The 16,893-nt window shown below is 45.0% G+C and overlaps 2 protein-coding genes, 1 long non-coding RNA gene and 1 pseudogene across 4 annotated transcripts; 2 read left to right on the top strand and 2 right to left on the bottom strand.

Moving 5' to 3' along the window:
* Positions 1-2,188: 2,188 nt before the first annotated feature.
* LOC120654110 lies at positions 2,189-3,403 on the bottom strand. The gene is made up of 3 exons (XR_005666990.1): positions 3,198-3,403; positions 2,582-2,882; positions 2,189-2,509 (listed from the first exon to the last, which is right to left on the bottom strand). It is a non-coding gene; the product is annotated as an uncharacterized LOC120654110 (long non-coding RNA).
* Positions 3,404-4,722: 1,319 nt separating this feature from the next.
* On the bottom strand, positions 4,723-7,112 carry LOC120656057 (annotated as a pseudogene).
* A 210-nt stretch (positions 7,113-7,322) lies between these two features.
* On the top strand, positions 7,323-11,430 carry LOC120656058 (GPN-loop GTPase QQT1-like). 2 transcript variants are annotated; one of them, XM_039934050.1, is made up of 10 exons: positions 7,323-7,624; positions 7,929-7,973; positions 8,098-8,177; positions 8,273-8,347; positions 9,012-9,115; positions 9,199-9,355; positions 9,482-9,569; positions 10,123-10,243; positions 10,322-10,452; positions 10,973-11,325. In XM_039934050.1, exons 1-10 carry the CDS (start codon positions 7,533-7,535, stop codon positions 11,040-11,042), a joined length of 963 nt encoding a protein of 320 aa, XP_039789984.1. In that variant the 5' UTR covers positions 7,323-7,532; the 3' UTR covers positions 11,043-11,325. The 2 variants fall into 2 exon arrangements, with proteins under 2 accessions (XP_039789984.1, XP_039789985.1); XM_039934051.1 differs by having other exon boundaries at positions 7,325-7,624; positions 10,171-10,243; positions 10,973-11,430.
* A 905-nt stretch (positions 11,431-12,335) lies between these two features.
* On the top strand, positions 12,336-15,956 carry LOC120656056 (protein disulfide isomerase-like 1-3). Its single transcript, XM_039934049.1, has 11 exons — positions 12,336-12,611; positions 12,810-12,840; positions 12,944-13,231; positions 13,320-13,508; positions 13,627-13,752; positions 14,010-14,147; positions 14,243-14,359; positions 14,490-14,607; positions 14,760-14,872; positions 15,246-15,496; positions 15,607-15,956. Exons 1-10 carry the CDS (start codon positions 12,442-12,444, stop codon positions 15,489-15,491), a joined length of 1,536 nt encoding a protein of 511 aa, XP_039789983.1. The 5' UTR covers positions 12,336-12,441; the 3' UTR covers positions 15,492-15,496; positions 15,607-15,956.
* The last annotated feature ends 937 nt before the right edge of the window (positions 15,957-16,893 follow it).

Below are 16,893 nucleotides of genomic sequence, written 5' to 3'. Positions count from 1 at the left end.
TGGTTACATAAAGTGACGGCACCCCAAGCCATAGGTATTCTGTTCCCGCGGCAGCTAGCTAGCCCTGCTGCGGCTGGTGCAGGGTGACGACTGCACTCCTCCCCATGTCATGCAGTCGCCACCCATTCTGAAGCCCCACACGCTCCTTCAGAGTTCTTCCGATTTGTTTTTTTTTTGGAAAAGAAAAGTTCTTCAGAAATACACGAGCTAGCATCACTTGGTGAGGAAGCAAGCAACCCCCAGCAACATTCTGCCGTCCCTGTTTTCTAATCTGCGTGTGCATGCATGCTGATGCAGCCGCGTCAAAGGGACACACCAATCATCATTTCAAATAATTCCAGGTAGCTAGCGATCAACTGGCCAAATTGTATCTCGTCTTTTGCAGGCCTCTGCCATCATTTGATCAGCAAGATCTTGTCTCAAACGGATCTCGACTGACCATTGGTCGATAAGACTCATTTGATCGGCAAGTTGCGCCGCAAGTGGTAAGACTCCCCCCCGGCCCTTCTTGAGTAATACTAGCATGGAAGAAGAAGAAGAAGGGAGACATGCCTGGCCATTCTTGAGTAATCTATGCTGGATCACCTATGACCTCTCTAACAGCCTGCGATCGGGACGCTGCTTATCCACAAGACGAATCATGGCCGCCGAATCTTCCAGCAAGTACCCTAGCTTAGCTAACCACCACCACCCCTGACCCCTGTGCTAGTGATCAAGCAAGCTCCCAGATAAAGATCCGGCTCCACCATTCCATGGTGCCCAATCATCTCCCTCACTCCCCACAGTGTTCCCTGCAGGCACCTCCTCCCTTTCCCTTTCCCTTTCCCTTTGCCTTTTGGGCGCCTCATGCATGCTCTCTGCTTCTTTATGGCAGGCCATGAAAGATTGAAAGGGAGAAATCAGAAGGTTAGGCTCGAGCCCACCACCGGAGCCGGGGATGCCGGTGGCCGTACACGTGAGGGAGGCGACCTACCCCCGGGCCCGCCTGTCATACGGCGGAGCGGGGCTTCTTCTGGCTCTTTGGCGCCATCCACGTCAGGTGACGTGCTCGTGACGCAGTTCTGCGTTCAATCTAGTGTCCGCTCCACCGCGTCGCCGAGCAGGGTCGGATCCTCGGAACGTGCGCGGATGGCCGGACGCCCACGCGCGCAGGGGAACTAGCTTTTCGCAGCTCTGAAGATGTCGGGTGGGTGCCTTGCGAGGTGAGTGAGTGAGGTGTACCAGCTCAGAGTAGGACTCTGAACCCATGCTATTCTGTTCTGCAAGTCTGAAGATGCCCCCATCAAAAAGAGAGCCTGAAGATGCCGATCTCGTGTGATGATGGCTCGTTTTGCAGAATGCAGGCTGTTTTGAGAGGGGATGAAGATAAGCTGAAGTTGCAAACTGACAGATTCTATTCCAGACAGTCTTAGCAGCCGTGAAAGTGAGAAGACGTCTCCAAAATTGCAGCATTCGGAGGATCCGCTGGAAAAAGTTTGGCGTTGAGAAACATGTGGCATGAGAACTGAGTTTTGTCCGGATGCAGATTTGGTTGCTGATTTTTTTTTTAAAAAAAACTTATTAGGAAGCAGGGCAGTGCATTTGCAACCTTGCGCAAACCTTGGCCATCCTCGATGGCTTCGGCGTTCCCCTTCGTTGAAAGTGGACCCGATGATCGGCCACTCAAAAGAGAAGCTTCTTCATTCTTGCTCTGCCTTTGCAGTTGCAGGGATCGTGTTGGGCTCATCCATTCCCATCCCTGCTCGTGCGCCTGCGTGCGAGAAGCACCGCACCGCGCAGGGTGAGCGCGCGCGCGTGCGGGCATGCACCCTGCCTGACGCATGGGAATAAGCGGCAGGGACACATGCATTCTCCTCTCCTGTGGCCATGCCATGGGTGCTGGGCAATGATTACATTACCGGCGATACAACATTTATCAGTGAGCTCCGGTAACGATAATCGGTTGAAAATCGGTGAAAAATCGCCAAAACCGATCGGTAAAGGGACCCAAATTCAAAAAAAAACGAAAATCGACAATTTATCGTCGATAATCGATGCAAACCGAACGATTTATCGCTTCGCCTACTGAAAATATGTTTTGGCAGTGGAAAAAATATAAAGGTTTGATAGCATTTAGTTTTTTTAGGTTATGTATTGTATTATATTAGATAAATTACACATATATGCACAATTTTGCATATGAAATTGTCTAAGAAATAAACATGTTTACATATTTTGCCCATGAAATTGCATAAAGCACATGAATTTGCACATGTATACAAACCACGAAGTGCATAGTCCATATAAACAAACGAGTGCATAGTCCATACAAACTTCATAGTTCACATAAACAAAAAGAGTGCATAGTTCATACAAACCTCATAGTACATAGAAAACAAGAGTACATAGTGTATACAAGCCATATACAAACTAGCAAGCACATAGTCCATACATGAAGGCATTCGGCATATCAATTTAATCATTCTTCGGTCTCTTCTTACTGGTACGTGTGATATCCATAATAATATTCCTAAATATTGAAATGAACTCAAATAAGAGGGGAATACATAATGATAAAATTGTAATATAGGTACATACATACCTGTAATTCACCAATCTGACCACTAGTGCTCATGCCAAGATGTATCGGTAGTTGAATGAAGTGGCTTGGATATGGTGGTGGGTGTGAATATGGCTGTGGGTACGGATATGGGCATGGTTATGGGTATGGATATGGGTAGGAGGGTGGACGTGGATAGCTGAAGGTAGAACTCACTGAGCCAAACTATGTGTTGATACTCGGCATTAAGCAACTGACATGCCTTCTTGTAGTTGGATCCATTATCTGTCACTACTTGGACAACATGATCAGTGCCAACATCATTCGCAATCTTTTTGATGAGCTGCATGTATTAACAAACCATTAGTGTGCATCCTGTGAATATCGTGTGAATAAAATCATACGACATCCTGTGAATGATGTGGATCCAAGTTCGACATACCTTAAGAATAAAATCAGCATATTGTACAACAATAAACTTTTCTCCGGGACTAATATCTAAAACTGTAGCCTAGGTTTTAGATCTGTGATACAACCAACCATCCAAAGAATATTGTATACCAATGTAGTATATTTGGCCAAATCGGTGAGTAGAAATACAAAAGAAGGTGACCTGAACTGAAAATCATCCGATACAAATCGATAATCAACGATTTACCTCGATTATCGATGCCACGATCACAGCTCCCTCGCTCCGAGCTGCAGCATCATCGATAATCGCCGCATATATATCGATTATCGGCCTTAATCGTACGAAAATCGGTGAACGGAGCTGAAATCGCCCACTCTCTTGCTTCGTGCTTGCGCGTGTGAGGAAAGGGACAGGCAGGTTGGGGAAAGTGAGCTGGGGCCTGGGAGAGAGAGTGGTTGGGGTCCTCGTGAGGCCACGGACAAATATAAGTGGTGAAAGAGTTAGCAGGTTAACGGGTTAGTGGATGGTAACAGGGTAGTTAGATAAAAATATTTTTTCCCTAAGCAAACAATTGTTGCTTTCAACATGTGACAACACTCTGGAATCAAGAGAAGATCTAGTTTTTTTATCAAAATAAGTTCTCTACTTTTTATGAATTTTTTTAAACTTTTGAATTTTCATTGAAATCCACCGAAATTCTAGTCAGTTTACACTTTCAGCTAGCATCGGTAACGATAAATTTCACCGATAATCGCGATTATCGAGCGGTTTTGTATTCCATGGTGCTGGGTGGGTCGTCCACTTCTCCGCGGCCTTGAGAGGCCTCCGGCGCAGCAGCGCTATCGCTTCGGTGTCAGGCCGAGCAGGGGAAGAAAGCCGCAGCCTCCTCGGTTAGTTGGTGGCGTCGGCGTCGCCTGCAATGCCTGCCTCACAAGCCCGGGCGAAACGAGCTCGAGGGGTGGTCGGCCAGTGGTGGGGGGTGAATGGGAGCAAGCTCAGCCGGGACTGGCCACATGTGGATTGTTACTGCGTGTCTACATCACCCGTGACGATTGCTCGCTCCCTCTCGCTGTTGCCTTCCTTCATTTCTACCTTCCACAGGTAAAGAAAAGGTAATTGTTTCTTTTTTTTTCTACATGCTTTTTCGTCTGATCGATGGCTGTGATTCTACATGCAGCTCTGTATTGCAAAAAAAAAGTACTTTGCTTTGTTTTGTATAATAATGATGGTGATCTGGCTACCTCACCTGGCCATGGAATGTGGGCGCATGCTTCTGTCAAGTGTCAACACAGCACAGTACAGTGTCGCCCAACGACAGCCATCGCTCAATGTGTTCTTCCAGGCGCTTTCTTATCCAACTGCAAGCAGTGCAACTATGCAAGTGTGTTTCGGATCACATCCAATCGTCCATCACCCCGGCCAACTTGCAGGCTTGCAGCGATCGCTCAAGGTTTGAGTGCCGCCAGCAAGGAAGTGGGAGCTTTGCAATAGAACACGACAGGTTCTTCAACCTCCACTTCTTCCAGCCATCCCAAAGTCCCAACACGAACAGCCTCTAGTTTGAGAAAGATTTCGTGACCTCACAGATCTTCATGCAATAGAACTTTACGACCACAGCCCGCAAATTTAATGCCCCACGGCAAACATCGTTACATACAAAGCATACGCCGTTATTCCTGACGAGCGATTGCTCCAGTTCTTCGCAATTCAGTGACATGAACTCTAGGATGCATTATGCATTCAGTGAATTATTCACGTAAGATCTGGATGCTGAATAGTTCAGAATCATTTCCATTAATTTGGAGAGCAACGTGGTCAGTTGTCCAAAGGGTACCGACATTTACAATGTGAACTAAAACAGAATCTCTCCTAACCTACTATCGTAGATCAACATTCTAAAGAATCAGTAAATGGTAAAAGAAAGATCAGCTGACAATATGGTGCACAGGAATATTTTATTCTTAAGTTAACTCAAAGAACTCAAATTGAATTGGGTCAAACTCTCGTAGATTTTGATGTGGTTGATGCTGGAAACTGAAAGATTGCCCTTTGCACCATGATAGTGATATGACGCTTGGAACATTGAATCCACTGCAGTCGATTCTCTAGCTAAACATTGTTGACTGTTTGCGCTCTCAAATTGAAGATTGAAAACTCTGCAAGAACTGAAGCCCTGGGGGTTGGAGATGTTTTGCAGCCTCACAAGGCTTAAATACTTTACATGTCAAGGAATGAGGACGCTGATGTCAAAGCAGTGGACCTCGCCCAGCATGGCCATACCAGAGTGTGATTGTCCCGGCAATACCAGAGCAATGCTTTTATACATGCATGGGCGGTTTCTCTCAACAAAAATCAAGCTGGTGTTCGGTAGGATCCCCTGCTATGCGCATATGGTCGAGAAGCTTGCCCAACATCTCATATATGTCATCTGCCTCGTGATGAGACATGTCCTCAGCAACGAATACATGCTTTGCACTCCGCACTTCGATCCAACTATAAGCCTGATCCTTCCTAAGGCCCTTCTCCTTCATGAGTCCCCTGACTTGACGTGCATCATCCCACTGTCCTGCTGCTGCATAAATGTTTGACAGCATGACATACCGACCACTGTTCCCAGGCTCTAATCGAAAGAGGAACTCTGCCACTTCCTCTGCAAGCTCGATATTTCCATGAAGACGACATGCACCTAGGAGGCTAGGAGAGCTCCCCATGACCCAGCTGTACCAGGACCAATCTTGGATGGCAAATCTTTGATGAACTCAGTTGCTTCTTCCAGCTTGTGATTTCGACCAAGAGCATCTATGTAGGCAGCATAGTGTTCTGCCCTAGGTTCAAGACCATGGCCCTCCGTTGATTCAAGAATGAGACGTGCATCAGATACTAGACCAGAATGGCTGCAGGCCGTGAGGACAGCAAGAAAAGTGACATGGGTTGGCCGAACTCCAGCTACCAGCATCTCCTCAAATATGGCTAGCGACTGCTTTCCCAAACCATTATGTGAGAACCCAGTAACCATCGAATTCCAAGAGATGTAGTCCCTCTCAGGCATCCGGTGAAACAGTGCCACAGCCGCCATCATGTCACCACACTTGCAGTACATGTCAATGAGAGCATTGTAGATAAAAATGTTGAAAGGGTCTGTACCAACACTCCTTGTACCAACACTCCAGCGCAAAATGAAGCAGTGCAATTCCTTCCCCCGTGTGACAAGCCCAAGTTTGGCACATGCGCCCAAAGCTGACACCAACGCAAAAGCCGTTGGCCATACCCCTTCAGCCAACATCTGTTCAAACAGCTCGAGAGCAGTGTCCTCCTCTCCGTTCTGCTCATGCCTAGATATTAATGCTGTCCATGCAATCCTATCTTTATCTGGCATCATATCGAACACTTGCACTGCCTTATCAATCCTCTTCGCCTGGCAGTACCCAGCGATCATCGATGTCCAAGTGATGCTGTCCCGGATGCTGATCTGATCAAACACCTGCCTCGCGTCATCCACCCTACCAGATTTGCTGTAGGCGTTCACCATGGCATTGGCCATGATGATGGTCCACTCCACCCCCGACACCAGCACCGCGCCGTGCATCTCCCGCAGTGGCCTCACAGCTCCAATTCCCACGCGGTCGCCACGCTGACCACCGTGAACCGGTCGATGGCCAACCCTGGCCCCAAGAACCTGTCCCTGGCGAGCCGGGCGACCAGACGGAGAGCGTCTTCCTGCCTGCCATGGTGCGCGAGCGACGATATGACGGTGTTGTAGGAGACAATGTTGCGTGAGTCGGCCGGCATTGCATCGAGCAGGTGGAGGGCGTCAGGGAGGGTGCCCGGCCCGCGCGAGAGCGCGGCGAGTAGCGCGTTGTAGGAGTGCGGGTTCTTGTGCGGGAGGTCGTGGAAGGCGGCGATCGCCGCGGCCGGGGACGGGAGCACGGAGTAGAGCGCGACGAGGCGGTTGGACAGGAGGGTGTGGCTGGTGAGCGCCGTCTTGACGAGGAGCGCGTGCGCGGCGCGGCCGAGGCGGAGCACGTCCCCCACGGAGATGGCCCGCTCCAGGAGGGACAGCAACTCCGGGATGGCGAAGCTGGCCGCGGCCGCGGTGGCGCATGGCGGCGGCGGGTGGATGGAGATTGTTGGGAGAAGGCGGCGCATGCGTTTCCGGCGACGACGAGCAGCAACGGTCAGGCTGGCCCATAAACTGAAGCTGTTACTGGGCCGTGTGTGGTATCGGGCTTTACACTAATGGGTCATGTGAGATTGAAGTGCAACGGTCAGGCGGCCCATAAATTCTTTACTGGGCCGTGCGTGGTTGTGGGCTTTACATTGATGGGTCAAGTGCCCAAGTGAGATTAAAGTGAGCCAAGCCAAGCCATGCCAAAGCCTTCTCTGTCTCGCTCCTTTGGGATTCCAGAAGTGTCTGCTTGACTCGCCGGCGGCGGCGCCGCAGCCTTTTCCGGCCAAAACCCTACCCTGCCCCGCGCCGCGGCCATCTCCGGCCAGTAACCTACCCTGCTCCGCGAAGCGGTCGAAGGTAGGTAGGAGTGTACCGAGAAGGGAAGCCGTGGTCGGAGCAGCGGAGGTTTCAGGATGGTCTTCGGGCAGGTGGTGATCGGCCCGCCGGGCTGCGGCAAGACCACCTACTGCAACGGCATGTCGCAGTTCCTCTCCCTCCTTGGCAGGTAAGCCGCTTCGCTCGTCACTAGTTCATGCTCCTCAAAAGCTTCTCCAACGAAGTGGAATGTGCTTGGCCTTGTCTTACAGTTCAGTGACCTGCTTAGTAGCTCTTGTGCTGTTCTCGATTGTGGGTGTTGAGTAGTAGTGCCATAGTAACATAGGTCCCCGGTGCTATAAGTTGCGCATAGAGTTTAAATTAGGCGCCTCAGCTTCGTTTAGATTGGGTAAAAGTCTGGGGAGAGAGGCAAAGTTTATTATTTTCTTATACACGGATTATTTTGTTCATGTGCTCCCTTGCTTGTGTTGCAGGAAAGTTGCAGTTGTGAATCTTGACCCTGCCAATGATGCATTGCCGTATCCTCTGCTCTCTGATCTCTAAAATCCACCTTTCGCTATATTTACTTCTCTCTTGTCAAATTGTGCCTTAGTATGCTGCCTGCAGTTACAATTGAAATGTGTCCTTGACAGCACTAACTAGATATGAATGTGCTATAAACATCGAGGACCTTATAAAACTCAGTGATGTCATGGCTGAGCATTCACTTGGCCCAAATGGAGGTTCTCCTAGCCCCTGATTTTGTTCAACGATCAAGCATGTTGCTCTTGTTTATAATAATACAGTTCCTTATTTGTCATGCTAATGTCTATGTTAGGACTTGTTTATTGCATGGATTACTTGGAGAAGAATATTGACTGGCTTGAGGGAAAATTGAAGCCTCTTATTGAAGGTGAATACTGAGTGTGTAATAGTTCTCTGCATTAACAAAGGTCTATCATGGAAAACAAGAAATGACAGTGTGTTCAATGGAGCTTTTGCCAAGGCTGGATCGCGCTTTGCTTATGGCTCGGGAAGAGGCTGACCTCTGGTTACTGGCTGGGTCTTAGTGTTTTTGGTCGTGGCTGGTCCCTCTGGCTGAAAGCCTGGACTTGCCTAGTGGTGGTTGCCCTTGAGAGTACAATCAGGGCTGTTTTGGCCCTTTTCTTCTCTCTTAATACAATGATATGCATCTCTCCTGCATATTCGAGAAACAAAATTAATAAAGGTCTATCTTCAACAGCAATATCAATAAGAATGGTCATATCTGAAAAGCGGAGAGCACTTTGATGGAAAATAAATAGATAATATCTATGGATTTGTAATTTACGTAGGGCTTTCCGTGTGCTAATATATTACTGATCCATGCAGAGTTAGAATTTTATGAAGTGTATAATGTTCTTCTGGGGATTGCACCTCTGTTTATTTACAAAATACTTCTGTTTATTGAGCTATTTCTTAATGTTGAAATTCATAGAGTTATAGTTGATGAGCATTGAACTTGGTAAACACTCATACTGCTCAAAGTGTACTTTTTTTTGCTCCTTATTAACTTGGAAACCTTATCATTTCTGCAGATCACTATCTGTTATTTGATTTTCCGGGACAAGTTGAACTTTTCTTCCTTCACTCAAATGCAAGAAGTGTTATTAATAAACTCATCAAAAAGCTAAACTTGAGGGTATACACTTGTCTAGATTCTATTCAGAATATCATAATGCTAATGAATTAGATTGTTCAATCTTTATTTTCTGTATTCTGCAGCTGACTGCTGTGCACCTCATTGATGCTCATTTATGCTGTGATCCTGGGAAGTATGTGAGTGCTTTGCTTCTTTCGCTGTCAACGATGCTACATTTGGAATTGCCACATATCAATGTCTTGTCAAAGATTGACCTCATTGAGAACTATGGAAATTTAGGTATTATCTCTTCAATTGAGTAGTCAATTGAGCATTTGTTGCTGCTCATGGAATTGGATGTCCACACCATCTTTTAATTGATTAAATGTGTTTACTGTAGTATTTATTCATCTTCTTGATTGGCAGCATTCAACCTTGACTTCTACACTGATGTCCAAGATCTTTCTTACCTGCAACATCATCTTGAGCAGGATCCTCGTTCTGCCAAGTACAGGTGAATTTTTGAACAGCAAACACCTAATTTACAGTGTCAGAAAGGAGTAAATATACTCTGTTCATCTGTTGTATCTACTGAGAGTTTAGACAAACTAATTGGACATCTTCAATTCCCTTGATCAAATACTGAAACAAATGCCTTACTTTTTTAGTTCTTGTTCCCTTGTGAATTCAGGTTTGGTTGTCGTAGCCACCGATTTACAGCCAGCTTAAGTTAATGGATACGTTTTCCATCTGAAAAAAAAAATCTTGCTGTTATATGAGCTCTAAAGCAAATGCAGGAATCTAAAAATTGGGCTCAGGATATGGGTATTGTTTTGACATATCTAGGTTGCTAGCGATAATTCTTCATTATGACTAAACTTCTTATCCACTGATATGAACTTCAGATCCTGTAACCACTTAACAATTTGCAGCAAGATATGCTTATGTCATTGGTCATGTGCTAAGATTGTATAATCTGATTATGTGCTAAGATTGTATAATCTGATTTCGATAGGAAACATTTACGTTGCCTCATCTATAACCTTTTTGCTTGAACCTGATAACAGGAAACTGACTAAGGAGCTCTTAACCTTTTTGCTTGAACCTGATAACAGGAAACTGACTAAGGAGCTCTGTGATGTGATTGACGATTTTGGTTTAGTCAATTTTTCAACTTTGGACATCCAGGTCTGCATTTGAAAGACTAAATTATTTCAATCCAAGTTCTCACTGCATTAGCTCTTACAAGAAGTTTTTGGCCTCTAGGACAAGGAAAGTGTTGGCAATCTTGTGAAGTTGATTGACAAGAGCAATGGTTATATATTTTCTTCTATTGACAGTAGTGCTGTTGAGTTCAGCAAAATTGCGGCGGCGCCTCTTGATTGGGACTACTACAGATATCCTTTACTTGGTCTATTAATACTTTTCTCAAACAAGTCTTTTGTCACCTTTAACTTATTTTACTACCTTCAGTGGTCTAGAAGGACATTATTGAACCACTTAACTTAGCTCTTGCGTGCACAGGTACAAAATACTGATCATACAGAATAAGCATTAGACTTCCGTATAGATCATGTCCCAGCACGGCATTAAATTTTGTGGCAAGCATGTGGTGACTGGCTGGAAAGTCAAACCGCACCAAATTGCAGCCAACTAGCCAAGCATTCCGATTTATCATCAGCTTACTGTTGCTGTATTGTTTTTGTGAAATCTGGTTTGTCGTATTTGCTTCCATTAGTACTCCTGTGTTACATGTATCTTAGAATAACTAACCACCCACGATCCAATCGAGGAAGAAAAAAAAAGTGTGGTTTTGAAGAACCTTACCCCAAAAAGAAACGCTCCAGTGGATAATTATCTGTATGTCCATGTTGATATGCTTGTGAATTCCTTTCTTTTTCCTTGACGTGTGGATACAACAGCAGCAGTGCAGGAGAAGTACATGAAAGATGATGAGTTCGTGCAACAGACAAGCAGGATGCAATGAGGCTGGCGGTGGCATCCCCACTTTTGTAGCACTACGGTTGAAACATGTCAGTGTGGCATACCAACTACGGTTGCTAGAGAACCGTGAACTTGCATGAACCCATGTAGCTCAGCTGTAGATGTTCTCTGAAGCTCCTTAGTAGTTGCCTGATGTGTTGTAGCTTGCTGTCATCACCTTCTGGAGTGAATGCGAAACACCTGGGAAGAAATGTATTCCCAACGAAGGACTGTTCTCTGGAGCAACGTTTCTTTTTGCCATGAAGGTCTGTTCTCTGTTGATTCCACGGTTGATCTTACACCCCTGCCTTTGTAACTCACAAAAAGTGTTGCTCTGTCACACTAGGGAGAATATTTTTGGGGAGTATAAAAATACGTTAGACCTTAGCTAACCAATCCTTGTCCTGTTTGTCTCCGTTTTAACTTTGTGGACAAACCAATAGAAATTGGTTGTTTAGTTTGTCCTGATCCAATCTCAGATTCTTCAGCAAGTGCTAACAGTTTGAATAGCTAAGTTGTCAGTCGAACATGTCAGTTTATCTAATCTTAACAGCCAGCTTCTCTAAAATGGAAAAGGTCAAGAGTCCACGTGGAGTCATGGACACTACCGTCCGGGGAGCCCGCTGCGGTGAAGTAGGCACGCGTATGAACGTCTAATAAGCCTATAGTAAATATCGTCTAAGCTAACAGTAAACATATGATGAGCCCAAATTAGAAGTCCAAGAGCATCTATACTTATCATGGTATAAACCATGCCTAGTAGATATCTAAAGATTGGTTTTTTTTGAAAAGATCGACACGATATGACTACTAATACTGCAGCGAATATTTTGGAATTTAACGATGTTGTGCATTCAGTAGTAGGCGAGCGAATATTTTGGAATTTAACGATGTTGTGCATTCAGTGGTAGGCGACGTTACCATCTACAGCGAGGCGTCTGGGGTGATTTCTTCAATCTCGAAAATTTACCGGCTCAGTCTTCGAAGATGTTCATAGGGTAAAATTTGCGTATATGTGTTTATAAGGATGTTAGTGTACGTGCATTGTGAGCGTCTGAGTTGTACCGTGTAATCTAAAAAACAATATCACCGCTGGATGACCACCGAAGAACAAAAAGAGATGCCGATATAACAGGAACGCTGGATGAAAAAAAAGATTGTATTAAAATTTATATCGGTTAATAATATTATAATTGCAAAAAATAGGAATGCTGTGTGTATAGCTTGCGCCCGCACCGGATCCTTCCCGCAGGCTGCAGCTCCACTCGCCGGCACGAGCGCCGCGAGCCCGCGCTTCGGGTCGTCCGGCCCCTCATTAAATGCCCGGCTCCTCGTAGTCGTCGGCCTTGAGGCGACCGCAGGGCTCGATCGGGTTTGCGCGTGCCCCCAAAACAGTCGCAGCCATGGCGACCTGCTCGAGAATCCCCTTCGCCTTCCTCGTGGCGCTGCTGCTGCTTCTGTCGTCGTCGACAGCCCGCGCGGAGGAGGAGGCGGTGCTGACGCTGGACGCCGGCAACTTCTCGGAGGTGGTGGCGGCGCACCAGTTCATCGTCGTCGAGTTCTACGCCCCCTGGTACTAGTCCTTGCCTCTCTCGCTCGCCTCGTCGCCTCCGCCGCGTCGGAAATGCTTGAGAAAAGCCTGGATGCTCAGCTTAAAGCTAAGCGTGTAGTAGTTTCCGGCATTCTTACTATTTCGGTTGCATAATTTTCGTTGGTTTCAAATTTGTACCGGCAAATTTGACCCTACTCTCTTCATCTCTGTAACCTGCAGGTGTGGCCACTGCAAGCAACTAGCCCCAGAGGTAATTCTTTCAGAACCACAACAAATCCTCTGAACTCGTGAAGCATCGTAGTGGAATCTTGACACTTCGTGTTGTTTGCTAACTTGTGCGTGTCATGTTACAGTACGAGACGGCCGCGTCTATCCTGAGCAAACATGACCCACCAGTCGTTCTTGCCAAGGTTGATGCCAGTGACAAGACGAATAAGGATCTCAGCAGCAAGTACGATGTGCAGGGGTTCCCCACCATCATGATCTTGAGGAACCAAGGGGACAATGCGCAAGAGTACAATGGCCCCAGGGACGCAGATGGCATAGTGGAGTACCTGAAGAAGCAGGTCGGTCCAGCGTCTGTTGAGATCAAGTCGGTGGAGGATGCCACAAATCTGATCGGTGACAAGGGTGTGGTCATTGTAAGTACCACCACTGTTTTGCAAGGTGCAGCACGTTCTATCTGAGGATGAAAATTGAAATTTACGATTGCCTTGAAATATGTTTCAGGTTGGAGTTTTCCCAGCATTTGGTGGTAGAGAGTTTGAGGACTTCATGGCCGTGGCTGAGAAAATGAGAAATGACTATGACTTCCTCCACACACTGGATGCCAGTATTCTACCACGTGGTGACAGGGCTGTCAAAGGACCTGCTGTTCGGCTCTTTAAGCCATTCGATGAGCTCTTTGTTGATTCCCAGGTACAGTTTGATGCCTCAAGTTTGATACATTGTTGGGCATCATCTGATGCTGATCTATTTGAAAAAGGCTATAACGTTTTCTCTCCTGGTAACACATGGTCCCTTTTTCTTTTTGCAGGATTTTGACAAAGATGCACTACAAAAGTTTATCGAAGTTTCTGGTTTTCCAACTGTAGTTACCTATGACACCCATCCAACAAATCACAAATACCTCCTCAAATACTTCGAGAATGATGGTACCAAAGTAAGTTAATTCTTTACAAATGCTATATCCTATTTCTTGACTGTTTGCCCTGTCTGTCATGATTTGTTCCTTTAACATGTTGTTTGGGTCTTGATGGTCTATGTACTTGTAAAATATATAGTATCTCTGTCTGTTACTTGCTTACTTCTAGTATCTATCATGTTTTATTTGCTTCTTCTGTTCAACATATTAGCTCTTCCTTGCTTCCCTTGTATTTCAATTGTCTCGTGAACTGCTCTCCTAATCTTGTTGAACAGGCTATGCTTTTCCTGAGCTTCGATGATGACAGGATTGAGGCCTTTAAGAGTCAGTTTTATGAAGCTGCAAAACAATATGGTGAGAAGAACATAAGTTTTCTGATCGGTGATGTTACTGACGCACAGGGTGCTTTACAGGTCATCTTTAATCTTTAGAAACTTGAGCTATTTGCCTTTTGACTTTATAGTTTTTACATTATTCATCTGATCACTTTCTGGTACAAACCCTGCAGTATTTTGGGCTCAAAGAAAGTGAAGTGCCCCTCCTCTTCATACAAGTGTCCACTACAAAATATATCAAACCAACTGTGGAACCTGATCAAATCTTACCCTGGCTGAAAGAGTACACGGTAAGACCTCTGCAGTTTATCATGCTCATTTTCGTTTGGAGTTCTCTTGTATCAGTGTATCAGCTTGAAGTCTATCTCCGTTGACCTCTTTGCTGTTTTCTGGAACTGACTTTGGGTCTGGTTCACGTAGGATGGCACCTTATTACCACATGTTAAGTCAGATCCGATTCCGGTGGTCAACGACCAACCTGTTAAAGTTGTCGTCGCTGATAGTATCGACGATGTGGTTTTCAACTCTGGCAAAAATGGTTTGCTCTTTACACTATGACTTGTTGCTTAAGGAAGCTTTTGTTTACATACCATACCAAGTATTTTACTAGATGTGTGGTGCTTATTTTGTTGCCATTTCAATTTTAAGAATTAATGAGTTGGTTACGAATAACTGATATTTTTGTTGCAGTGCTTCTTGAGTTTTATGCACCGTGGTGTGGCCATTGTCAGAAGCTGGCCCCAACCTTGGACGAAGTTGCAGTTTTGTTGCAGAATGATGAAGATGTGATCATTGCAAAGATGGTAATGTCCAATAGGAACCTGATGGAATCGTCTTTCTTCATTGCCTCACTTCCCATTTGATATATTCACGATCAGCATGCTTGATATGCATACTTTATTTAGTGCGTCTTCTGCAACCATTCTGCTAGGCTGGATAATAAGAAGCTAGTGTGCTAATAAATTGTAAGAGGATATATGATTGAAAATGAATTCAAGCGAATTATAATGGTTAGATTTCATTATAGAGTCTAGAATCTTAGATGAAACTGCTGAACGTCACAGGATCAGTCAGGCATATGTTAAATTAGTGCAGTGTCCAAGTCCCAGATTAACACAATGCTTCGTTAAGCAAAAAAGTTATATTCGTCTACCTCAATTCCATTTTGCTTTGCAGGATGCTACCACCAACGACATACCACCAGATTTTGCAGTCGATGGATATCCAACCATGTATTTCTACTCATCCGCGGGAAACCTCCTACCGTACGAAGGTGGAAGGACAGCTGAGGAGATCATCGATTTCATCAAGAAGAACAAGGGCTCCAAACCTGGTGAAGCTGCTGTAGATGATGTGGCAGCTGAGAATGATGTCATGGAGGAGCAAGAACCTGAACCAGAGTCTGTTAAAGATGAACTGTGATCACTGTGAGTATTAATCGAGATCCTATTTCTCAAAGCCTCCACATTTTGCTGTGCATTGGTTGGTACATGATTAATTGAAGCCTTAAAACTAAAATGCATATATGGTTTTGTAGGAGACTGGCGAGCTTTTCACCGTGAAGAACGCTCAGCATTGTTCGTGCTCAAAGTTTGAGTAGGCGTCTTAAGTAACAAGCCACACCGCACAGTTTCATTACGTTCAAAAAGAAACACAGCAGACAGTTTCAGGACACGGTTCAGTAATTCTGTTTTCAGGTTTCAGGCTTGCAGTAGACTGACAAGAAGATCTACTCACTGGCCCTTTGCATCTTTCGATTAATGTTGTTGTAGCATCACTACTTTACATCAAAGTTCAAGTTAGTTAGTCAGGTGGACATTTAAATTCTGTCTCTGTCGTCAGACTCAAAAGTCAAGAAAATTCTACAGGTGTGCTGGTTTATTGAGAGAGTACTGAGTCAGTGAGCAATCCATTTCGCTGGACCTCTAATAACGGGGTCGTTGGGGTCCCAGCTAATGTGCCTCCTGAATAAGCCCCGGGAATTAAACGCTCAGATCTTCGCGTACGTAAATGGAGATGCTCAGGTTCACTCCCCGCTCATATCTTTTTTTTTCTCTATATACTTCAATTCTCCGTACGCAATACATGGAGACGCCCCTAAGATTTTGGCCCAAAGTGACAACCAAGAACCAACCAAGCCTAGGGTCACATTAATACGGCTAAGACAGGGTTGCTCATGCGTGAAAGAGTAAAATTCTTCACAAAAAGGGTTATATGCAACTTACGTGAAGAATCTTGACACAATTTTTTAAAGAGAACTGTTCCAGAAAAGATTTTAAAACAAACTTGTCGCTTTTAACCTGAGTGACCTAGTATGGACAAGTTCAATATCTTAGCAACTTACATACAGACCGTTTCATTTGTGAAGTACTCCAATTTAAAGTAGATGCTATTTAGAAGAACTTTGCTTCGGTACTCCAAAGTAATTATGGACCTAATAATTAGTATCACATACTAGTCTATCAACCCCGGCCCTGCATGGGCTAATTAGAATTAATATAAAAGTAAAACTTATAACTAATAATTATAATTATCTATCTCACGCCCTCTTTCATCTATTAAATATTTTAACACATACTCTAAAATACATCTTCATGTGTGTTTGATATATATTTAATTAAATCATTTGTTTGTGAATGAGTATTCTTATCTCTTCCATCATACATGAATACATGGTGACACATTGTAACACCCAGGTTTTTACCAATCTAGGATGCTACTAAAACACTTTAAACATTTACCCAAGAGGCAAAGATTTTGACAGCATCTTCCCCAAAATAGAGACTTCGTGGAAGCAACAACACAAGAGATACATAAACAGATA

This window comes from Panicum virgatum, chromosome 1N (assembly GCF_016808335.1).
Source record: "Panicum virgatum strain AP13 chromosome 1N, P.virgatum_v5, whole genome shotgun sequence".
NCBI lineage: Eukaryota > Viridiplantae > Streptophyta > Magnoliopsida > Poales > Poaceae > Panicum > Panicum virgatum.
The sequence above is the reverse complement of the archived record's forward strand: the minus strand, read 5'-3'. Positions and strand labels throughout refer to the sequence as shown.

Bases quoted from the DNA above. Each gene is read 5' to 3' on its own strand.
- LOC120656058 (XM_039934050.1), top strand. From the start codon at position 7,533: ATGGTCTTCGGGCAGGTGGTGATCGGCCCGCCGGGCTGCGGCAAGACC. The intron at 9,356-9,481 runs GTATTATCTCTT...CTTGATTGGCAG, and splicing joins TGAGAACTATGGAAATTTAG to CATTCAACCTTGACTTCTAC. The intron at 9,570-10,122 runs GTGAATTTTTGA...ACCTGATAACAG, and splicing joins CCTCGTTCTGCCAAGTACAG to GAAACTGACTAAGGAGCTCT.
- LOC120656056 (XM_039934049.1), top strand. From the start codon at position 12,442: ATGGCGACCTGCTCGAGAATCCCCTTCGCCTTCCTCGTGGCGCTGCTG. The intron at 13,509-13,626 runs GTACAGTTTGAT...TTCTTTTTGCAG, and splicing joins AGCTCTTTGTTGATTCCCAG to GATTTTGACAAAGATGCACT. The intron at 14,873-15,245 runs GTAATGTCCAAT...TTTGCTTTGCAG, and splicing joins ATGTGATCATTGCAAAGATG to GATGCTACCACCAACGACAT.